Raw genomic sequence first — 27,085 nt, 5'->3', positions numbered from 1 at the left:
ACAAAAAGTTCTTCATCGCATAATCAAAAAAAAAGAATAATGAAAATCAAAAGATGTGATAAAGCATTCTCTATCAAGTCTAATTCTAAAATAAAAAAGTAACGTATAAACGGAAACTAGTTTATTAATATTTTATTGTCTAGTTTAATATAATAACAATGTTAGATTATCATTTTAAGCATATGACAATTTTAAATTTTGTTCTGGGAGCTAGACAAAAGATGCCAATATAATTTTGACATTTTGTAAATGCTTTACGATACTAAATTTACTATTTACAGTTGTGTAGCCTACAGTGGCGTAGACAAAGGGGGGGGGGGGGGGGGTTGGGGTTAAAACATCCCCCATATCTTCCGGAATTATTTTTTTTAAATTTTTTTTATATTGTGAATAATTTCATTTAATAAACGGTTTCAATTTTAATAATTACGATATTAAAATGAAATATATTTAAAAAAAACAAATAAGAATTTTTCATTTTAAATCACATGGTTTAAAATTATATATTAAAAATTATATGAACTAAAATATTTACCACTCAATTCTTGTGAGATATCGGATGCTTTAAAAGCCATCTATAAATCAAAAGTTATCAATATCTAATATATTTGATTAAAAAATTTTGATATTGTTACAACCAACAATACAAGAACAATTATAAAAATTGATGCAATCATTTGGTTAGGGAGGCAGGGCTTATCATTAAGAGCTCATAGAATATCTGCTGGTCCCTTAACACTTACATACTCTTCTCATAATGAAGGGAATTTCAAGGAATTGTTGAAACTTTTATGCAATAATAATGATAACTTTATAAAGCTTTTTGAAAGCTCTGCAAAAATGCCACCTACCTTAGTCCAAGTATTCAAAATGAAATAATAGCCATATGCAATAGGTTCATATTGAGAAATTTCTACAAAAGTGAAAGCATCATTATGTTTTAGTGTTTTGCCGGATGAGACTTCGGATATTGGCAACATAGAGAAATTATCCATAGAAGTAAAGTTTATTGATATGGAATCAGGTGATTTCAAAATGAAGCAACTTTTTGTTCAATTTATTGACTTACATAACACTTAATTAAAGACGATAGCCAAAGAAATTTTATTATCCCTTCAAGACCTAGATTTGAATTTAAATCTAATGAAAGGCCAATGATATGATGGAGCTCCCTCGATCAGTGGTCACTTTAAAGGGGTGCAGTCAAGAATTAGAGAGCTTTATAGCCCAGCTCTATATGTTCACTCTAGTTCACATTGCCTAAATTTGATTATATATGAAGCTACGAAATTCGAAACATCCGAAACAGTACATAAATATATTTTAATTTAATTGGAATTTATTAGATTTTATTATGTATTATAGATATCTTTTTATAATTGTAATATATTTTTCAAAATTTAGAAACTATCGTCGGTTTGAGACTTTTTCACACCACCCAAGACAGCTTTTTATCCGAACGTTTGATGATATTGATTCAAATAATCAAAAAAAAATACTAAAAAGATTTTGTCCAACTAGATTTATTGAAAGACAACAATCAGTAAGACATTTCATCAAATTATATGAAATTATTTTTGCAGCGCTCGAATCCAATATCAAGGAAGGAAAAAGATTCCGTAGATGCTGAAAATCTTTTGCTAGCTATTACGAAGCCACAATTTTTAATATCAATTCAATATTATATATAATTTTAGCAATACAAAAAATTGATTTGGATTTAAGGGAGGTTATGAATAGGGCAAAGGATATTGTTGAAATATTAACAAATATCAGAGATAATGTGGACGAAAATTTCATAAAATATACGAGAAAGTAAAGGAGATCGCTAATATGTTTGGGATTGAAATTTATAAACCTAGAGTAGTTTCTAAACAGTCCAATCGCTTAAGATGCATCTACGATTGAAGATTTTTATAAAATAAATATTTTTATTCCCCTTATTGATACATTCTTATTTCAATTAAAGGAAAGATTTATTAGTCACAATTTTATTTTAAAAAGCTTTTATTTTCTTATGCCGGTTGAGTCTGAATTGTTGATTACACTTGAAACGCGAGAAGATATTAATATGATAAGTTATTTTGTGATATCAATGGTATAAAAATCTTGATAGAATAGAATACTCTTTGAGACCAAAAAATGCTTTGTAGGCCCTTTCATGTGTAATTGCACTTTAGATTCCCTGCATATTTTTAATAAAAGTATTGCATTCATTTGCAATAAGAATTATTTATATTTTAATTCATTTGTATTAATTATAATTGTTAAATTATATTTTTTTAAATACCGTACAAAAATTACTTATATTTTATTGAATTATATTTTTTTTTTAAATACAGTTATTTACAATAAATTTTTAATAAAATAATCTTTATAAAATTTCTACATTTTGAAATTTATTTTATTGTATATTATCATTAAAATAAATGCATAGTTAAATAAAGGGATGTTATTTATACTAATATTTTAATAATAAATAAATTCTATAATGAAATTCTCTAAAATTTAATTAAAATAATTATTTTTAACACTCAATAAGATATATTGAGTGATCATAAAAAAATGGAAGGTTTTGGGGACAATTTATTTTCTTTTTACACTGGATGTATTAATTTACAATTGGCTAAACATTGATAAAATTTTTAGAATAATGCTTCCAGCCGCTTTAATCATAAATTTTGTTAAAATTCTGTTACTAATATTAATAAAGCACGTAATATTGTCAAAATTTAAAAATAGGGTTAAAAAAATTTGTACTCCCCCCCCCCCCCCATGGATGAATCCTGGCTACGCCACTGGTAGCCTAGCCATTATTAATTACATGAAATTTAACTCTTAAAAGGGTAATTTTTATGCTACTGCTTCTGGTGCTAGGCATCTCTAAAAATATAAAAAGTAGGTTAAGATTTTGTCTAATTATAAGTTACGCAAACTTAATTTTTATGCTAAATTTCTTAAAGATTGGAAGGGGTTGGCTGAATATGATCGATTTGTCATGGAATGACCCATATCATTTAGGAGTACCCTATAAAAAAAATTCTCTTGTCTTAAATACCAATAAATAAATAAAATAATGATGCCTCTATATTAAAATAACTTTTATAGTGAAAAAAAATGTAATCAAATTTTGTTAGTTATTTGCCAAAGAGTTCAAAATTGAAGTTGAGTCATTATTCAACAAATATTCAAAACTTTTTCTACCTGAACCACATGAAGCCAAAGAAATAAGAACTCGACTTGCCGAACCAAATCGAATTCTTTGGAAATCTCTAGGTAATTGGATCAATTCATGTGAAATTGAAGACTCTAGTGCAGTTACTTTTAAGGAATATTTATTAAAAAATATCAGTCACTACCTCAACATAACATATTCACATGTCAAGACAAGCATTCATAAGAAGTTTTCTTTATCATTGATCAAGCACCATTGGTGGTGGAAACTGAATGCTATATTCTCACAAATTACTAGTATTAATGTCACTTTTAGTCATCCAAATCTTTATCAAAAACAAGAATTAATAAAAAACAATAAATCTTTGGCCTCTATTGCCTCAAATACGATATCCCCAAACATTATTTTCTATCCAGATACAGCTACTACAAATATAATTCAAATTGATCCAAGTAAAAACAAAATTTCAGACGATACCAAAAAATTACATGTTAACAGGTCAAAATTATCTGATGAATTGATTAAATTAAAATCAAACGATAAAGCAAGATTATCACTCTCTCATTTTCAAGGACCAGTTTTATTCCTCGAGGAAGATTATTACGTTTCACCAGATATTTTAAATGCTATGCTTTACGCTTACCACATGTTATATGTGCCAAATAAATATCAAAAGGAAAAATTCGATGAAAGAATCAATAAGAAAGCAGAAAATATGCACCATTATAATATTAAAAATGATACAAGTAACGATAATACTAACTATCATTATAGTGTCTCTTATAGCCAAAATACAGAATATCTGTTTGAATGGCCGTTGCTATCTAATAAACAACATTCTTTAAAACATCCGGAATTTTTGCTGCAACCCCATACAAATTTGTTAAACATCGTTAACCCTACCACCTATACACATTTTTTATCAACAGATTTGGAATCGGTTCCTGTGCTGCCTTTACTTTCAATGGGCAATTACGCCGAAAAATGGCTGATCGTTAACTCATTACCATCTATCGAATCGATTCAAAAAAGTCTTCCTAATAATAATTTTCAAAAATACCTGAGGATGATTTTATCTAATCATGATAACTTGACTAAGAACATGTCAAAAGTGTTGAACCTCCAAAGGATGCTCTGGCGTTCCAGCTTTCACAACATGGGGATGGTGCTTAATCGTAATTTATACAATATATTTTTCGCTGATCTTAAATCTGCCATCGATTTTTGCGCTTACGACGATTACAATTGGGATTGGACTATAAATCACTTATTCCAATCTCTCGCTACGCGATTTATTATTCACGCTGTGTACCCAGAGCTGAGCAGGATATTTCACATGGGTAAGAATTGATTTTATTCAATATGAATTTTTTTTTAAAAGTTGTATAACAATTAGAGATCTGCAAATCGGTCCGAACCCAGGGCCTATTTAAAAAAAATAATTTCGGTTTGACTGTGTCGGGTCTAATATTTTTTTAAAAATTTCGGGCCGGGCCAGGTCGGGCTTAAATTTTTAAATATGATTTTATATTTTGTCAAATAAATTGATATATTTTAAAATTCTTGAAAAAAATATGGCACTAATATTTTTTTTAAAATGAAAAAAAATTAAACTTTTCTATATTAAAATAAATTTGGGCCGGACCGGGACAAATAGTTTTTATTTTGGGACAAATCTGGCCAGGCTAGGCCTGAAAAATTACGCCCGATGCAGATCACTAATAGTAATAAATGAAATCACAAAAATAAAATTGTGATATAAAGAAGTATAAGAAAGATAATTTTATATTTAAATAATTGTACACCATAATGTTGGATGAGGTGATAGATTAAAATATATGGATCAGATTAATCTATTCACTTTTTTAAAGAACATCGATTATATAAAGATTAAATTTATTTGTTGATGAAATTATTGTAGTTTACTTTTTTATAAATTTGTTGTTTTAAAGTTAAACAGGATTCTGGACCTGACAAAATTTAGCCGAGTTTGATGTTGGTTTAGGTTTTCTGAATTTAAAAAAAACTAATTCAGTCTTCAGAGTTGGGCACCACGAATTCTTGTACTTAAGAGGATCTTGTAATTGGTATCATTTTGACAACCTAATTTCTTTAATAAAGGATAATTACCCTTCAAATATAAAGAATAGTGAAGATAGGATCCATTAAATTAAAGTTCAAATCATTAATTTAAATCACTATCAGGGTAAAAATAATTTTGATAAAGGTAAGGTAAAGATACTTGTATCTGTATCTAAGATACATATAAAATTTTATAAAGATTTATCTATATTTATATTTTATCGAAATGATCTGCGAATAATCACATTAAAAATATTCTAAAGAAAACATTACCGCACACGGCAAATACTTTAATGCGAAGATTATATATCAATTTTTTCCCCATAAAAAATATAATTATTAATGTATTATTTATCATCCTATTCATGTCTAACAATCTCATTATTTATTGACTCCAGATGAGGCCTTTCTAGTTGATTCAAACAAAAAATTATATTTAACCTAAATATCAGAAACCTGCAAAGATATCTATTACCTTACCCGAATTTTAGAAAAAAATATTTTTTCAAGTCTGGCCCGGTATTTTTTTTGACTGTATTTTATAAATTGTTTCAAAAGGAACTTAAAGAAAATTTGAGTAACAAAATGAATATAATAAACATTCCATTGTATGATTTTTCCAATTAATTAAATTAAAATTATTGTTTAATTCGCCCGACCGTATATAATATATTTAATAAATTATTTATATTATCTTTTAGTTAAATTATTAATGTTATACTATTAAAAAGTATATGAGATGAGTAAATGAATGCATTAAAATTAAAACTAGTATGCTTTACATAATAAAAAATCAGATGATATCGGAACGGTTATATCTATCAAAAATGTTCTCTCCTTTAGAGATTGATTTATTACTAATAAAAAATATTAATTTCATATTACGAAAATCTTTTTTTGTTTTTGCGAAGCAAAATGTTTTTTTTTACAAATTTCTAGATTTTTTTGCTGACATTTTTTTTTATAATTTATTTCGATAATAAAAAAATATATATTTGGCAAAACATTAGTGAAATACAGAGCTTTTATAAAAAAATAATAAATATTATTTTCTCTGAATAAGAACGACGTTAAATTTTTTATTGCTACCTACTCAAAATCTGATATTTTATACTAGGGATAAAAACAGTTTTTTCTGAAAAAATGAACCGGGCCATATTTTATTTTTTTTTAAACATACCTGGCTGGGCCTAAAAATTTTTTTTAAATTACCAGAGTTGTTAAAGGATCTAGTAAAAATGTGGCATCTGTATCTAGATAGATTTTTTGTTAAAGTATCGGTATCTAGATATTATTTTAGAGGTGTCTATATCTGTTGTAGATACTTTTTAAGATACATTTAGATATACTTTTATTTAACGATTTTTTATATTATAAAAACTTAAATGAAAATTTTATTTTATTTCATATTAGCATAAAATTTAAATATATAGTATATATATATTAAAAATTATTAAAACTACTATAATAAAAAATTATATATATATAAAATATTAATAAAATATATATATATATATAATTATTCATCAAATATTATGTCCGAGTTTATCAATAAACCAGACTGTTTTGATATCACAATTCATCTCAAGGAATCTGCCATTTTTACTTTTAATAGAATTGGTTAATTTTATTTTATATTAATTTAAAAAATTTATTTTAGATTAATATTAAAAGTGATGAAGAGGAAGAGGAAGGGAGTAATAATCTTATCTTGCACGTTGGTCATAGACCTGCCAAAAATGAGCGAACGTGAATTATAAGAAGGCCTATCCTTCATATAATTATGTCGGTTTTTTTTCTCAGGATACCTACAAACCTTGTACCTAGGGAAACTAATTTATGAGTGGAACTAACCCTCTTCCAATAAAGTGAATATTTTGATTTAGTAGGAGATAGAAATTATTATAAGGAGAAATAGGATAGATGTAGGAAACTGTTTAAATTCTTCCAAATACAACCGTCTAATGTTACTTTAAGATATAATTATTTCAATAAAGGACATAAGGAGAGCCATTATCATTTTACCGATAATAAAATGTATCTTCTGATCTTTATGCTTAAATTTAATTTATTACTTAAAGCAATTGATTAAATTTAAAACTAAAATCACAATTGATTCGATTTAATTTATAACTTTAAAGTAGAAGATTAATCATCTTTTAAAGTATCAAATAGATAAACGTAGTCTGACAATTAAAATACAATTAGGATACATTTGAAAAGACCAAAATAAATCGAAATATAAAATCCCTTTACCCTTTTCAGGAAAATAGCAGGCTTATAATTTTAAATACTTTGTAATAAGTATAATTTATTAATTTACCTCGCTTAGCTAATATTTGTCCTAATAGATAATTCCTTAAAAACCTATTGTCCTAATAGATAATACCTTAAAAACCTCTTTTCAAAAAAGTAACTCACTGTCTTAATAATAATAACTTAAAATACATTAATGAATAAAGTTTATCAATTTTACCTCGCTTAGCAGGTATTTGTCATATGCTCATATATAAGTCTCAAAATATATTTGAATATTTTCCTGTCCGACGAAGCCCTCTTTAAAAACTCCCAAGATAGGTCTAGTTCGACCAAAAACTATAATTCTTCCAAACCAGCTGCCTTTATAGGATAAAAAAGGCTTAAGAGCAGTGTCTTCCTGAGATTGGTTCATAAGGGCTTGATGTATTAAATTGTACGAAGGGTGTCTTAATATATGAACCACCAACTCAATTTTTCTATATTCTATCATTCTATGAAGAGGAAGAATGTCGCAACTCGCCCATAGCATATAATTTGTAGTATTACGAGGGTAAAAGGTCCTAGTTATGTATCTTAGACATTTATTAATAAATATCTGCATCTTGCTATTATCCGACTTGGTATCGTTCCATGTTTCTACGCCGTAGTAAAGGGAAGTCATTATTAGAACTTTAAATAGTCTAATCTTCAAAGGGATAGATACTTGTCGTGAGTACCAATCTTCATCAAAGCCCTGTACTTTTCTCTGGTTTTATTTAATTTAGACTGTTGATCCTTTTTAGTACAACCCTTCTTATCCAGCAATACACCTAAGTATTTTAAGGTAGTCACTTCAGTAAGCGTACTTCCATCTATAGTTAAATTTACCTGTGAAGGAGTATAATAGGACGTCATCATTTTTGTCTTATTTTTATTTAATATTAAACCAAAATGTCCCGCCTCTATGATGATACAATTTATGGCTGATTGGATAACCAACACCGATTCACCGACTAGACATAAAACGTCGGCGAAAGCTATAGTATTTAATTTTCCTGAAGACCACTGAGCGAAGTGCATATCTCTGACTTTGATAATAATATGATTGATAATAAAGTTAAATGCGATAAAACGCAACCTTGCTTTAACCCCATCTTTATCACAATTTTCGGAGACTTTTTCTCCGCATGGATAATTTGCATAGAGTAATCTTTATAAATTAATTTCAACAAATTTATTAAAGCTAAAGGAGTACCTACCTCCTCTAATGTCCTCCAAAGTTTGGAATGTATTATCGAGTCGAAAGCCTTTTTAAAATCTAGAGCAACAATTAACAATTGTCTTTTCCTTATTAACGCTCTCTCTAGCTGAATTTTTATTGCTAGGATCGCCTCCAATGCATTACGGCCCCTCCTAAACGCAACCAATGAATCCACAAAAAGAGGTTCCACTAACGGTATTAATCTATTTAGTATAACATTTGCAAAGATCTTATACACCACCGAATTTAGTGATATTCCTTTCCAATCTTCAAATTTAGGATTTTTAGTTTTTGGGAAATTGATTAAAATGGCGGTGATCCAATCTTTCGGACAGAACCTTTCAAGCCATACCCTAGATATAATTGGGAGGAGAATCTCCGCGCATAACATGGGGTCATTCTTCAAGAATTCACTATGTAATAAATCCTGACCACTTGCTTTGTGGTTTTTCAGTTTGTTGATTATTCCAACTAATTCAGCTTTCGTTGGTTGAGTAATCTCATCATCATATGAGGTTCGGACCATTGGTGAACTTTGTTGTACATTTCTTGAGCATGTTTGTGGAAACCAAATTTCCGATGAATTATTTGAAATTTGGGCCAATGATGATCTTTGTTGTACATTTCTTGAGCTTGTTTGAGGCAACCGAATTTTCGATGTAACAGATGAAGCATCAATAAGTTCAGACATTGTTTTTCCATGGCCAATTTATTTAGCATATTTTAAAATAATATCTCAAAATAAAGTAAACAAATCTTTTATAGTAAATGCTTGCCATTTCTACCAAAAAATACGAAAATTTCAGTTATCATTACCTCAACTTGCAACATTTTAAAACATTTAAGGGTATAGATTCTAAATAAATGTTTACAATTGTAATTTTAAGAAAAAACATCAAACACTTTTAATAAAAATAAAAAAAGGGGAAGGAGAAAATCTATTAAAGAATGTTGACAAGGGGGGATGTTCGCTTGACTTGTACGTTAGAATTGATAGGAATTAGTCGGAATTTAGCTCAATATAAGAAATTTAATTTAAATATAAGATTTTAAAACGATTCTTTATTTAAAAAAGTTAACTGATTAAATTTTATAATATATAATCTCAACGTAAATCAATTATGTAAAATTGTATAACATATAAAATAACGTTATCCAATTTACAACATATAATATATTATTACAATATAATATATCGTTACTAAAAAACGATCGCCTTAAACCCTCTAAAATGAAAAAGTATATTAAAATATATAGTTACAAACGTGTAACAAAGAAAATATGACTAGGCTCATAGTCACTGATATTTTAGCCAAGATACCTCATACTTGAACCCAAACCACTTTAGATGATTTAATAACTGCGTTTATTATAAAAAGCATTCAAGCATTTTCACATGTTGATAGTGTTGTAAACAAACGCGTTCGTGAACGAAGTTCGTTTTTTTGAAAAAAAGTGTACGTTCGTTCAATTTTAAAAACACTTTTTATTTTTATTTATTTGAAAAATTAATATTAATCCGCATTTTTTAACAAAAAAGTCTTATATTTTTATTTATTTGAAAAATTAATATTTAATCCAATTTTTTAACAAAAAAGTCTTATATTTTTTAATCAGCTATTTTTACTTTTTCCTTTTTCATATTGCAATTAACGTACCATAGTGCTACTGCTAGAGAAGATAAGATTAAAGTTTATTAATTTGAATATTTTATATTTTAATTTAATAGATTAGCATTTGCATGGATATAAATATTTCATCATCAGATTCTGAAAATCAAAATTCAATATTAGATGAATTAGAATTACCATGGCCCAAATATCAAAAATATTTCACTGTTTTAAAATCAATTCCGAGATATCCTTTTTATTTGACGAGGAAGAAGAGGGCAGATTGGAGGATGATAACATAGCTCAATTTTTTGAAACAATGGATAAAACATTAAATGTTTTTAATAAATTCCCTCTTTTAAAAGAATTGTTTATCAAGTATAACACCGCATCCCTTCATCCGCCCCTGTTGAGGGAGTTTTTAGTATAGCTAACGCTGTATTAACTGACAAGCGTTCATGCCTATCAGATGAAAATTTTGAAAAGCAATTATTATTAAAAATTAATAAGAAATTTTTTTTATAAATTTATTTTTTTATCGCTCTATTATATTGTATTTATAATTATATTATCAAAATAAAACTATTATTTTTTATCATGGCTAATATATTGTGTTGAAAAATATAAGGCATTTATTTATATTGAATTAAATTTAAAAAAAAATTTATCATAAAATTTTGAACGTATGAACGCGTTCATGAACTTGAACGTATGAACGCCTTCATGAACTTGAACGTATGAACGCGTTCATGAACTTGAACGCGTTCCTTTTTTTAAATTTGAACGTGAACGTGAACGCGTTCGATTTTTTTAAAAATGTTTACAGCACTACATGTTGAAAATCCTTCATTTATAAAAATGATCAAAACATTAGCTTTACAAAAAATATAATTTCCCGACAGACAGTGGTTGGTAGAATTTCCCAAAGATGGGAAAATGAAAAGAAAGATATTATAAAAAGTCTAATAGAACCATCGCTAATATGCAAACAGCATATTGTTGGAGTGCCTATCGCCTATAGCTAACATTTAAATTTGTATAATAATTAATTAAGACCAAATTATTTGAGCAGTTTTAAGAAATGTTAATTTTAAGTTCATACATAGGAGTCACTGCACACTATATAGATCCAACAAGTTTAGAAAAAAATTGTAGCATTGGCTTGTAAAAGAATGACTGGTATACATACGATAAAATAGCAAAGAATTTATAAAATATAGTAAAGGATTATTGTATTCAAAATAAAATCTCAGACCATTACTGACAATACCAAAATTTTCTCAGAGTTTTTAGGTTTATTATATTATAAATATAAACATAATATATGATTAGGATTTATTTATTATAAAGTTTTCAAGCCAATTGAAAATACTAGTGAAACTATGGATTATCTGGAAGATGAAGAAGTAGTTGTACCCAGTGATCCGAACCTGAACCAAACCGTTAAACCCCTAAAAACTGGTATTTTTTATCAAACCTAAACCGAACCTAAATCGCTAAAAAAAATTCAGCCGAGCCTGAACCGAACCGCTAAAATGCCTCTGAATTGGTTTGAGTCTCATGATTTTATGCTTATAAAATAATATGTAAGTTATTATTAGATTTCAATTATATTCGAATTATTTTAAAAATTATTATCAATCACATTTGATTGATAAGTGTCGGTCATAATTTTTATAAACTTTAGTGTAATGTCATTTTACAACATTTTTTAAATATTTTAAGCTTATAAATTATAATGCTTAGAGAAAAATTAAATCGAAAATATTATTATAAATGACATATCAAATCTGTTATCATATTGGCAGTGCCGGCTACTCAAGTTAGTGTGGAAAGATGTTTCAACAATTAAATTGCTATCTCATTATAGATGTAATTTGAGTGAGCCGAGTTTTGAAAATATATTAATTGTGCGGCTTAATAAAAAAAAATGAAGTAAAAAAAGGAAAATATTGTTCATATTAAAATTAATCATTGATATATATTTTTATATTTATAAATTAAATATTATTTTATAATGTGCAATTAATAAAAATGAAGGTTTTATATATGTGATTTTTAAATTAATGATAATATAAAAAAAATAATTTCCCTATACATAATTCGAATGTAGGTTTGAATACAAAAGTGTTCAAACCGGTTTTTAGAGGTTCGAACCGAACCGATATTTTAATTTTTTACGAACCGAACCTGAACCTCGAACCGTTATTTTTATTCGAACCTGAACCCGAACCGATATTCGTTTCGGTTTGGATCCCTGGTTGTAATCAATAACAAGTCTTGATACTATTTCTCAGGATTTTGAAATATCAGAATCATATAGTTTACCTAATCATCAATGTTGTGCCAGTCACACATTGAATCTTGTTGCGACTCCAATAGTATGATTGTTAATAATGATTTAAATTTTGATAATCAACAAATTTTAAATAATTTTTTCAAAAATGAATGTCGAGATTTTAGTATTTTTAAAGAATATCCTTATATAAAATTATTATTCATAAAATATAACACCACAATCCCTTCAAGCGCCCCGTTAGAAAGACTTTTTAGTACAGATAAACGAGGATGCCTTAATGTCCAAAATTTTGAAAATATTTTACTGAAATCATAATTATTTATAATCATTTAATCATATATTTTCATATATAATATTATTTATTAAAATCTAAAAATCATTATTTTACTTATATTTTGATAAATATGATATCAAGTCAATAAATTTTTTACTCATCTTATGAATTTTCACAATAGAATCCTAATTTAGGTTTATGCAAACCTTATATAAGAGTATAATAAAAATTGTATCTGTATCTAGACAACTTTTTAGACGATGTATCTGTATCAAGATAACTTTTAAGACGATGTATCTTATTTAGATCCATTTAAAAAGTATCTTTTAATAACTCTGGAAATTACCATTATTAGCTATAAAAATTAAAAATAAATGGAATGTTTAAAAAAAATCTGGGCCGGGCCTGAAATTATAAAACCTGGGCCAGACCAAAAAAATGTTTTTTTAAAAAATTCGAACCAGGCGGTGCAAGTAGTACATCTGCAGATCTCTGGAATATATAATCATCAACCAATATTTTATTGCAATTTTCCATTATCAATAGCATCACAATCATAAATCTAGTTGGGAATTTATTATAACGTAAGCAACAGAACAGGGTAATGATGTATAGCTTTGAAAGCCGTTAACAGTAGGGCAGAGGACTAGAAAACCCTATTTTCCAAAATTGGCTATAACTTTTGTTTTTTTGGATATTCTAAAGAACAATATATGAATCGATACCTATAACTATGCTCTATAAAGTGGCCTTATATATATTTTTAAAAAATATAATCCTTTTGAAATTTTATTTTTTGAAATATGAAATTGAAACTTAATTTTGGTTAATTTAATAAATATTTTGGACATTTTAAAATAAGGATCTTAAAGAGAGATTATGATTTCTTATAATAAATCCTAGATACCAATCATACACAGCCATAAAGTTTTCTTTTCAAGATTTTAACTTTTCGTATTAACTGCCATAATTGACATGGTTTAGCAAGCCCCGCTAGTCCTAAATTTACTAATCATGATTGAAATAATTTCTGGACAAAATAAATGCTCATAAAACTTTCTCAAATTTTAAAAGAGAGTCAAAACTTTGTTATGAAATTTAATTTATAAATGATTATATAACTTAATAATTTTACCTTAAAATTATATTTCCTAAGTAAAATTTTTAATCATTAATTATTTTAAAATATTTTTTGCCTATAGATGCATACTAATAAAAGCTATATTAGGATAAAATTTAGACCTTCTAGTCTATTTAATTTTAAAATGAAATTGAGAGGTTTGCCAAGCCCCGGAGTTACCTAACCTCAGTCTCCTATATCGATTTCCATGGTTTTTATAATTTGAGTTTAATAAATAACAACTCGGCTCAACATTTAAATATAATTAAACTAGTAAATAGCACGTCAAAAATAACGGGTAATGAAAATTTTCATCTTACTTTTATGCATGTTACCTGTTATTTGAAAATAATATCCAATTTTTATTCTTCTTACCCCCTCATCCCTTCAGGCCAGGTATAATCCATTAAAACTAAGTGCTATGGTTTGAGTAAAAATAAATTTAAAGCATTTACTTGATAATACCAATATTATTTGTTAAATATTACTGATTACTTATACCTAATATTTAATATTAAAAAAAATTTCCAGGCAAAGTCCAAAGCCATATTAATTATGAAAATTCTTCCAAGCCCAATGAAAGATCATAATAATTTAGGTAGTTAAGAACTAAAATAAAATATTTAAATAATCATAATGAATTTAAAAATACAATCAAAATTCAGATTTTCATGGGCCTTGGTTTTTTGATCAGGTCAAGCCCAGGCCTGCAAAAAAATTTGTTTTGGACCAATGTCTGACCTATAATTAGTAATAAAAAAATTCTCAAGCGTCTAAGCTCATAAAAATTTTCCCCAAGCCCAGCCCAATATAATTTATAAAAATATTTTCCAAGCCCAGCCCAACCCATAATAATTTTATAAAAAATTTTCTTAAACCTGGCCAACCGATAGTAATTTTCCAAGCCTGGAGATAGGTAAATCTCTAAAAACCATATCTATTTTTTAGTCTATTTCAACCTAGCTCACTCCAACCAAGGCCAACCCATTAAGACTAAGAGTGAATACTATTTTTTTGAATAAAAATATATTTAAATTAGATTTTACCTGAGGGCCATATAAATATTTTGTGTTAAATATTACACCTATGCCTAATATTAAAAAAGATCCCAAGCCAGGTCCTCGCACTGAGTTTTCTCAAACCCGCAAAAGACCATAATAATTTTGATAGTTGAGGACTGAAATAAAATATATAAAAAGTCACAATGCATTTAAAAATACAATCAGAATATGAAAGTTGCATGGGCCTTGGTTTTTGATCAGGCCTTGCCATGTCTTCAAAAGAAATTTTCAGGCCAATTTCTAGTCCATATTTAAAATTAAAAAATTCACAGGAATCTTAGACTATAATAATTATGAAAAATGTTTCTCAAGCTATGTCCAAGTCCATATTAATGGTGAAAAATATTTCCCAAGCCCAGGAAAACCCAAATAATTTATTTGATCCAGAAAAATAGGTCTGATGTAAGGGGCTTATAAGAATTAAATCTGTCTAATTTCAAAATTATAATCAAATGAAGGGTAAATTTCTGATTTACCTATGATTCTACTGGTGAGCTCCTGGTATTTATATGAAATTCATGAAAACATATTAAAGTACCATTCTGAAAATATGTTCATCCTAATTTAAATTTTAAACAAACCATTTTAAATTTTGATATTTCCAATACATGCTCACAGTATACATTGCAACAGTTTTACCTCTTTTACTCTTAAATTTTAATATTTATATAAAATTTATTAATAAAGTATATTTAATACCATACACACAAACTAAATAATTACCCTTCAACATCTATATAATTAATATTTTAAATTATATTATATTCAAGTTGGTGCATGCGTGAAACTTTAATATATATATAATTAATATTTTAAATTTATTTATATTCAAGTTGGTGCATGCGGAAAAGCATATGCCTTTGAAACGGGAGGCTTGAGTTCGATTCTCGTAGAGAGCAAAAAATTAACATTACACTATATAGTCTCCTTAAATTTAAAATACATTAGGGAGATACGAAAACGATCGTGTTTTGATTATGGAAATAAAATTAACATTACACTATATAGTCTCCTTAAATTTAGAATACATTTAGGGAGATACGAAAACGTTCGTGTTATGATTATGGAGAAGATTATATATATTAGATATTTTCATAAATTTAAATGAATACATATTATTTTTATTGTATTGAACAAATACATTAAATATAAAACTAAAAGAGCGGAGGAGTCGTCGTTTTTAACAACACTACAAAGTGGAAGAAAAAAAATATAATTAAATGATACACAATTGCTTAGTGTGTCCCGTTAGATATTTTAAAATCCGCTTCCTTGCAGATAATATAACAAAAAATAATGTACAATTTTAACTATTTTTTTAAAACATTGCAATAAATAAATGGTATTTTATAGTTCATTTTATAAAATAAAAAAAATTATATAATACAATCATAAAATAATCAAAAATCATTAAAAGGTTTATAAAAAAAAGGCCGCTTTTGTACCTTTGTTCCCTATTATCTCAGGTAATACAAATGCTAATGAGCTAAAATTTTGTTTTTGATATAACTAAAGCATATATAACGTGCGAACTACCATTTATTTGTTGCAATGTTTTAAAAAATAGTTAAAATTGTACATTATTTTTTGTTATATTATCTGCAAGGAAGCGGATTTTAAAATATCTAATGGGACACACTAAGCAGAAAAGGGTCGTCAGAAAATCTCGATTTTCCACATTTGACATGGAATTACCTTTGAGCATAAATGATTTGGCTCAAAGATTTTTAGGATATTCGCCATTTTTAGGGTCCTCGAAATCAGCCATTGGCAAACCTTTTTAATATCTACAATTTAAAGGATGATATCCTCTGGAATCTGAAGGTGAGATACAATTGGTACCTATTATTTAATTATACCTTTACAATGTTGTGCAGCAGATTGGATAGAAAACACTTCTATATTTTTTAATTTAGTTGCAAATTGCAGATAAATTTAAAAAGTCTGCACAGCACTATATAACTCGCTCATTTTGTTATATTGAATTTATTAAAAAATTAACTTTTTTATATGAAAATTAATTTTATGAATTTAATTGAATTCAACTCAGAATTTGGTTTAGATGATTATATGCTTTTTTTTTCTTTTTCTTTCTTGTTATCTTAAAAATTTCAAGTAAAAAATTTTTTGAAGGTTTTTCTTCTTGTTGAATATTTTTAGACCAACTCTTTATTTTATTTATTTGAGCCAAAATTATGAAAGACATTTCTGGAACTTAATTTTTTCATTTATTTTGGGGAGATTTTTTATAGACAATAAAAGGATTAACTTCATTATTTTTTTCGCATTTTTTTTATCAAGGACTCTAATCGGAACTTTAAGTAAATTGATGGGGACGATATATTGTACAACTTTTCTCATTTTATCGCCATTTATAATCAAATACCAATGATTTATAAAAATCATGTTTTATCTTAATTATTACATCCAAACATTGTATTATATAAAAGTCAACTCTTATGACGTAGCGTAAATGAAGGAGTTTCTTTCTGATACAATAAATGATAAATTTTTTAAAATAGCCATTGCATATTTTGAAATCGAAAACAAATTCAATTCGTATAATTGGCTCATCTCATATTAATCATTTGCCTACAATTGTCAAAATGTGTCTTCCCCACCTTTTTACTTGTCATAATCACAAATATATATATGGTTATCAACTTAAAAATAGTTATTATTTAGATGTATATATTTACTTTTAAATATGATATTCATGGTTTCTGTCAATATCGGTATCAAATAATATTTTATTTTAACCGATATCAGATATCCCAAAATTATGATTAACCTTTATTAATTAAAACAATTTTTTTTAGCATAAGTTATATTTATTTTTAAAAAAATTATATACAAATTTCTAAACTGATAAGAAAACTCACAAATTTTTTTAACCGTAAATGATTATTATTGGACTTAGGTTTTGTGTAATAAATAGTAGTTTTAGTAATAAAAAATTTAGTGTGAACATTTAAATTAAATAGGAATAAAGAGGTCGTTTTTCGGCTTGAACTCGGGTCGAAATCAAAAAACGACCCAAATTTTGAGTCAGAATCGGAAAAAAGGACCCGAACTTTCGGTCGGGGTCGCAACTCGTGGCGTTTTAACAACACTAGATATGGGGGAAGGAAAAATTTTATTTCTTTACCTTTTTTATTGATGGTAATAACATATTATTTGTTATATTAAATATTGATTGGAATTTTTAATATTTTTGTTTACTTAGTTCCTCGCATTGGTAATTTTTAGCTAATGTTAAAAAAAATTATATCTTATTTTCTTTTACCAATATGTAGTTTAATGTGTTGATTTAGAAAGAATTGTTTTTTTTTGGTCTAGAAATTATGAAGAAACTCTAGAACAACCCTCTATATTCTTATAGATTGGTTTAAAAAAAGAGTCACCGAAATATTTTAATAAAATTTATATTTCTAATCAGAATCAATTATATCCATTATCAATTTTTGTACACTCCATCTTTTTTTGCTTCTCATTTTCGCGCCACTCTTGATCCCGACAATCACTTACATGCATTTTTTAAAATTTTTGAGTTAATAAGTATCTGTAAACTTTTATATATAACGTGTAGAATCAATAAAAAATGTTCAACTCTTTTGCCTGCTTGTATATTTACAAGTCTCGCCAATGATTGTTCAATATGACCTATATTGGGAGAATACAATCTAAAATCGAATAATATTTTGACTATTTAATTTTTTTCCTTAATTTCTTGTTACCAAGAGACAGAGATGCACTTTCAATAGCCAATATCAAATACGGTGGTGAAATACTCGAAAATGTTATTTTATGATTAAATATATCACATAATTATTATCACTAACTTTGATAGAATAAAATAGCATTATAAGAGTTGTAATAAGTGTGCGATACCTTAAAGAATCTGGTCCCTAATTCTGGAAAAGGAATTAACAATGTATAATAATATCAAATCGGATGAAGAACTGAATCAAAATGAGAACCGTCTCTCGACTTAATAGACAATATTTTGCTAATTACCCATACCCAACAATTTGATTTTTATTTTACCATAACAAAGCTGACCAATCAAAAGAAAACACTCTAGTAGGGATGTACCGATATTTTATAACAAATCGGGCCGATATTTCACCCATTTTAAAATATCGGGTTTCGGCAAATTATATAAAATATTCCGATCCGATAAAAAATGGCGTTTTTAACAAAAATAAAATATTATAAAATTTATATCTAAAAAACCATTTATTTTTATAAATAAAATCGAAATCCATTTTTTTGTTTAATTATTTTAATAGTAATAATTAGTTAATAAACATTCTGCCATATTGTTATTTTTTTTTCGCATTCTGTTTATAAAAGTGTGCAATAATCTCTTCAGAATCTGTTTTTAGTGAAGCTATTGATATTGACAGTTCCCATCACCGCAGACTGACCTCTGATAAATTGGAAATTTTGGTATTTCTAAAAAGAAATCTTCGATGTATTTATTTTAAATATTTATTTAAAATTTCATAATATATTTGTTTATTACTTATTATTAAATAGATTAATGTTATTACTTATTATATAAATAAGTGATTTATCAATAAGAATATTTTATATACTTTAAGAATTGCAATTGAATTGAATATAAACTATAACTGATCATTATAATATATTTAAATGACATATGTTATGGTGTGATTAAATTATAGATGTTATACTAATAAAAAGTATATTAAAAATTAAAATAAAACCATTGGTATCTTTACAGAATTTAGATATGATATCGGATCGGTAATCAATTTAATATCGGAAGTATCGGATCGTATCGGCCTTAAAAAGTGGTATCGGTACACCCCCTCCCTACATTCTAGTATAAAATGTTTTATAAATAAGATGGTAAATAAAAACTTAAAATATGATGATCGCAAGCTATTTATTTCACTGCAATGAAAATTCTTATATAAATAATTGGTAAGACTTCTCTTGTGCGCACAAATTGAACATTGCAACGCAGCGTTACAAAACGCATATAAAAAAACGTAAACCCTTGTTTAAATTGATGCGTTAAGTTTTATTTTCCAATATGAAGCATTTAAATTTAAAACCATTAATATTTTATTAAGTAGGTTTTCCTATTTTCTCATTATTCAGCTAATCCTTGAGTTTCTCAATCTCTTTTTGAGATAAAGAGGACTGTTATCAAAACCAGGGAATTCCATTGCTTAATTATATTATTATATTTAATATTCTTATATATTTATACCTGCAACCAATAACTGATAAATGTTCGATAACAATAAAACTTTTTTATGGTCGTCCAGCATTTCTGCAAACCTTTTGTTAATTTCATCGTCCCATGTCCTAAAATTATATCATTTAAAAAATAATTATTCTTACAATTTAGAAGAATTTCATCACTTCAAATTATAAAAAGTTTTAAAAAACGCAAGCAAGTTTGTCTTTTAAAAAATAATTTAAAATAAAAAAATGGAAATGTTCTCAAAGTGAACGAATTCATTTAAATGCATTGTTTGCGTTTTGAAAAGGTTGCAACGTTCAATTTGTGCGCACTATTAGATTTTTAAAATATATTTTGGAAATTTGAACTGTTAGATGTCTTCTTTTTTAGAATAAACACATATCTTATTTACACTAATTACTATTAGCTTTTTTGTTCCTCTTTAAAATGTTGCGGCGATTACAAATTTGCAAAAGAGCTTTAAAAGTAGCCGTCGTTGAATAACCTGTTTTTAATATATTTCCAAGACATTTAGAGAAAGATAGGGGAAAATTTTCGAGGATAGTAAAATCTTCATTGGCTTAGTGGGATGTATCAAATAAAAAAATAGAGCTATCTTTATAACAGCATATTCAATCATGCTATAATCCAATATCTCTACTAGAAGAAACAAGACTATCTACTTATTTCACCTATATCAATTATGAACAATGAATTCGATGAAGCTTATATTATAATAATAAGAACTAGGATTTCTGGAGGGTGGTGATGATGATCGGTTTATACAATAAATTTTTGATGTGATAGAGGTGTCTTTGATAACAAAATATGTAAAATGCGATAAAATCTATCAACATCAGATGTCAATATCAAGCTGTTGGAAGGGATTTTGTCCACCTTGCCCTTTAAAGAATGACATGCCATAATAACCATCAAACTATATTATTTTCCAAAAAGAAATTGGTCCGTTTGGGGCAATATTCATATAAAGAAGCGAGTTCTTTTTTGATTACGGGGAAATTAGCTATAACAATCCAAAAAAAACTCTGTTAAAGTAATAAAAACATTATTTCTAGAATAAATCCATCAAAATATCATCATTTAATTATATGCTCACCTGTAAACATGTTTTATACATTTTATTTACTCATATTATTCCAAAATAAGTTAATATCGTCATGAAAATTAATTTGACCATATTTGAGCGGTCAATTGATTTAAGTGTGTATTTGGCCTGTCAAATACTTAATCCTGTTGTAATATGAAACGCATAAATTTAAATATTCATTTTTAAAATATAATTGAAAAATCAATATAAAAAATTTACTAGTAAATAAAAATATATTTTTTTACTTATTTTGCTGACATAATAGTAGGGAAAACCGTGACTATTTTGGACATGGCGTAAATCCGGATAGCCTTCTTATTTAAAAACTATTTTACTTTGAGATTTGAAATTTATAACTAAAATAGGTTTACTAAAAAATTAGTTTGTGAGAAAAAAAATCAGCTTCTGTTACTTTGGAAGAATTCTAATGCAAAAAAACCTCTTTTAATGACTAAAAGTAAAAAAAGAAGTTTGTTAGATTTTTTTGTTCAAAATTAATTCATTTAAGTTCCGCACATTAAAACTGATACTTTGAACCCTTAACAATAAAATAAAATAAAATTTCAAAGTTTTAAGATTTATTTTATACTGATCGCATTTATGTAGATTCTGCCACCGGAGATATTCCGGGCGGAGTAATTGCTGGACACTTCATTCATTTATTTTTTTTAATTATTTTTTATAATGCGAAAATATACAAGGAAAAATAATCATAAGTTTATTACTATTATATATTATTATCAAATTTAAAAATGCATGAAGACAATATATCTATTAGAACTATATCAAATATTATGTCAATTCCTAAATTAACAATTCAAGATCATTTAACTAAATCTAAAAGCCTCAATGAAACTGGGTTCCCTACATTACTCATAATAATAATATTATCTCCAGGCAAAACAAAGGTTTTTACAAACACTCTGGAGTAACTTTTGAAAGATTATATTCTTGAAGCTGCAAAATTATATTTTGGTCTTTCTCTTAAAAAAATTAACTTTTCTAATCAAATGGATTAAAATGCTTAAATGTCAATTTTAGCTATGCTTAATATCACTATTTTATTCCCAATTATAAAAATAAGAAGCTTAATCTTTCATATAAAAATCTTTACCAAATTTGCTAAACAAAAATTATATAAATTTATATTTTTTAATTTCTATATTCAAAATTATTTAATAGGTTGGTATTTAGATTCATGAAAAAATATATGTGAATAAATCTAAAACTTAAGAAGATTTTCTAATATGTTATAACAAATTTACTCAGTAGATTTAAAATTTAATCAAGATAAAAAATTATATAATGAATCTTTCATATAAAAAGCTTTACCAAATTTGCTAAACAAAATCATGTTAAATTTATATGTTTAATTTCTATATTACCAAATATAATATTCAAATTATTTTTAGATTCATGAAGAAATATATGTGATTAAATTTAAAACCTTAGAAGATTTTCTAAATATATGTTAAAACAAATTTATTTAATAGATTTATAATTAAATTAGGATAAAATATTATATATATATATCAGAGATGAAATTTTTTTTAAAAAAAATATATTTTAAATCGTCATTATTAGCTCTAAAGATTGAAAATAAATTTAATATATTTTTTAAAAACACGGGCGGGACGGACCTGACATTATAAAACCCAGGCTGAAAAAAATCCGAGCTGGGCCGTGCAATGGTAGCTCTGCAGGTCTCTGATATATATTATACAATAAATAAATTATAAAAAGAATTATGGATTTAAATGATTGTTTATGTTTTATATGTTGTAGAAAATGGTTAGAATGTAAAGTATATAAGGGGTAAGCACATAGTCATGTGCTAATTATGATGTTTTTTTATATATAGCGTTTGCAGACTTTAATTTTTATATAATATTTAAATTCATTAATAAAGTTTTTCTATAATTTCTCGATTTTAAAATCATTTTCTATTAAAATAAAGCTAATATACATTTGTCCGTAAATACCCCTGGTTGTGTCTGGGAATCCCGGGCTTAGGGCAAATTCGAAGATGATTCTCGTTAGATTCGCTATGAGGAAAAAAATACCTGTGGCAAAAATAATTGCCTAATGATGGGGGTTCTTACTCATATAGTTATTTTTTTGAAAAGTCTTATTTTCCCGATTTTATGGCACTCAAAATCAAAAAAAACCCCTACATTATTACCCATGTTTTTTTCGCGATTCGTTATATTGGTTGATTTGATTTAAACTTTGCTCTTAAATTTTTTTGAAGAAATTTTATTTTTAGCATTGTTTATACAAATGATTTTTAAAATCATAAAAAAATAAGCATTTACAGAATAGAGAAAATTTTTAAAAATTGGATTTTCTCCTACCCATTTCCTTTCCTAGTTATGCCACTATCGCCTTCTATATATTAATTTACAAATAATATTTTTTAAGCCCAAATTAATAAAAAATAATTATTTTCATTAAATTGTTATGAATAATATTTTTTTAAATCATAATAAAAATTATTAATGAACATTAATTTTTAGATAATAAAAAATTATATTAATAATTATTAGTTATATAGATAAGATTAAGTAACTGTAAATGTAACACTAACAAATTATTTATTTTTTAATTAACTAGTGACTTGTGATAAAATGTAACTGTAAGGTAGCTAATTATTTTTTTGCCTTTTACAACACGAATTATCAAAAAATATTTTTCCCTATCTTAAAATTGATATTTTCTCTTTTGATGCACTCTTGCATGACAAATAATATTTAATTAGTTTTATCGGTCTGATTTATGCAAGTTTTATCTATATATAATATTTACTGATCACGAACCAAATATAATATTCAATTAATAGGCATATATTTTAAATATGAATGATTAAAATATTAGAAACAAGGTCAGTGCTTTCCATCACAGGCAAGTGGAGGAGGGGTGGGGTAAAATTTCATTAGAATGATATGGGGACCAAGTTTTGACACAATTGCATTGACCATTACGATATACCCCTCCATTTAAAAAAAATTTATTACAAATTTTATTTATATATTTCCTTCATTCCTATTAAAAATATTTTGCATATTTTATATAAATTTATTAATGAAAATAATTATATTCCTCTTTCTTATATTATATTTTATTTACTTTGTTACAGGGATCCAAACGGAACCTAACCGGTATTATTTACAGAACCTGAACCGAATCTGAGCTATTAAAAATTTTGCCACCCGTACCGCTCAAAAGTTCTATAAACTGGTTTAATTTTTTGGTATATGTTAACTATTTTAAGAATATTAAGAATCAATTTTGTTGATACGTATCAGTAGATATTTTTGTATACTTCTATTTGACGGAATCTGCTACTCAAGTTAGCATGAGATGGTTTTTTGACTTGGTCCTTAGAATTCTTTGCCCGACTCGTATTTGTTTAAATCATAATTTTCATTATTCAAGGTGATATCGAACTCTGTCCTAATTGTGCCTCTAATGTTAAGGTCTTGAGTCTAATTTAGGTTCAAGAACAAAATTTTACCTTTGACTACATCACTATAATTTAAATACATCACTATAATTTAAATACATCACTATAATTTAAATACATTACAAGAACATAGCGTAAAACATTATCATATTTAATATTTTATTTTCGAAAAGGAATATGCGGTGTCCATCAATCGCCCAAAAAAAATTCGGACCCAACGCAATGCTCGATAACTAATAATGTAGTTACTTTAAAAGATAACCTCGATATACTTTACGATTCGAACGTAACCTTTGATGATCTTAATATCCTTCCCTTCGATTCGCTTGATCTGGGGTTCGGAGACCCTAATGGTGGGTGGAATTTTGAAGGCAACTATGATTTGTGTATGAAATACTCCTTTGTAAAAAAGGAAGAAGAAAAAGAATTTTAAGTTTAATTCAACGTATAATGATCGTGTTTGGTTGATTGCATGATGATTATCTTCTAATCTAGACGATTCATATTATAAGTATACATATATTAAAGTCAGCTGTAGTCATTGGCTGTAATAGACGCGTTTGCTCTGTCTAATTTTTATTCGAAACAATTGAAAAACATGAAAATACAAATGAATTATTTATTATAAATGACAAATATCATTATTTGGCTTCTTATTATATTTTTAACCAAAGTTTTTAAACCATTGCTCTTCATATAATCAAAATATTTTTATATGGCACAATCAAACAAATCACAATTAGTTATTATAATATATAACATATTTATATTTATTTTTAAATACCCCCCCCTCCCCCCTATTTTCTAATCAATTTAATGTTGTCTTTTTTTCAACATATTATTGGTCTCTGAATTTAAAAGATCTTTTAATTTTGTTAATTAGATTCTCATTTTCTTAAAAATATTTAATTTTACTCAATCGATTTCTATATTTTTTTAAAAAATTTCACTAGTCATATTTAAAATTATGTAAGATTTCGAAATTCTAAATGCCACTCTTTGCTTAAATAAAAATCAAAAATAAGGTTTCATTTTTTAAAAAATCACACATTATACGTTATGTATTATATAGTATTTTATATATATATATAGCTTTTTTTTATTAAAAAGATTTTTAATCTTTATTTTCACAAAATTTATTGTACACAAATATATACTTAAATAATATAGATATACTTTCAAATATATGCCACAACTCATGCATTATATTTTATAACTATTAGATCTGTTTAATTTTATATCACTGATTTCTCGTATATTATTATATATAATATGGGCTTCTCTTCTAACAAGAGGAAATATTTCACTTCTGGGACTGGCCGTAAAAGTTTCGCTCATGGAGGAAAGCTTTTTTTATTTAATGAATACGAGGGAAAAAAAAGTAAGTTAGTATTCTCAAGAATTTCTCCTGAATGTCCCCAAATTTTTCTCCTATATTTTTATTTCTCACAAAATCGTTGGGAATGAAACTTTGTGTATTCAAAAGTAAAATTGTTGTCACAATTTGTCATATAAATTAATGCCATTAAATTATTCATATATTTATACATAACCGCGGCGTCATTTTATTAAAAATGTGTAAGTTTATTGTTCGATAGTTAGTCACATTTATAACCTGAATGATTTCATGTAATTTTATATATAAATAAATTATTTTCTAAATGCTTCATAATTCACTTTTATGTTATTCATTGTGCTAAATTCATTTCTATTGGTTACCTATTATTATATATATCGAAATAATTTGGAAGTTAAATATTAAATTTCTTTGGCTCGGTTTTTTTATTAGCATTAAAATAAAATACGAGAACAAACAAATTTCAGGAGGCTATGCTTGCTATATTTGTATAGTTGAATTTTTATCTATACATATTTTTATACGAATAATACTTAAATTTATATTATAAAAAATAAAAAAAAATTATATGTCTTAACATAGTTGTTCTCTAAAAAAATTTTTTTATAAATCATTAATATATTTTTCGGTATTTCTTCGTAATGATAAATATAATTAAAAATGGCGATTGTCGGAAAATGAAAATTTTAAACGTGCATAAATATGCCATTATTAATCATTGTTGATTTGATTCATATTTATATTCATGTATAATGTTTTCTCTATCATACCCTTTTCGAAATATTGCTTAAAATATTTTGCCAAATTTATTAGATA

At 26.2% G+C, this 27,085-nt stretch overlaps 1 protein-coding gene across 2 annotated transcripts in view; it reads left to right on the top strand.

Annotated features, from left to right (window-relative positions):
* Positions 1-25,466, top strand: part of LOC135927544 (uncharacterized) — a 29,182-nt gene extending 3,716 nt beyond the window's left edge. Inside the window, exons 2-3 of one of the 2 annotated variants that reach the window (XM_065463592.1) lie at positions 3,353-4,515; positions 25,086-25,466. In XM_065463592.1, coding sequence (XP_065319664.1) covers positions 3,353-4,515; positions 25,086-25,345 — 1,423 coding nt within the window. In that variant the 3' untranslated portion in view covers positions 25,346-25,466. Of the gene's footprint in view, positions 1-3,137; positions 4,516-25,085 lie in introns of both variants that reach the window. The other variant, XM_065463591.1, reaches the window with a different exon arrangement.
* Positions 25,467-27,085: the final 1,619 nt, after the last annotated feature.

The sequence above is a fragment of the Gordionus sp. m RMFG-2023 genome, chromosome 3, assembly GCF_954871325.1.
Source record: "Gordionus sp. m RMFG-2023 chromosome 3, tfGorSpeb1-WG-v2, whole genome shotgun sequence".
In the NCBI taxonomy this organism is placed as follows: Eukaryota; Metazoa; Nematomorpha; class Gordioida; order Chordodea; family Parachordodidae; genus Gordionus; species Gordionus sp. m RMFG-2023.
The sequence above is the reverse complement of the archived record's forward strand: the minus strand, read 5'-3'. Positions and strand labels throughout refer to the sequence as shown.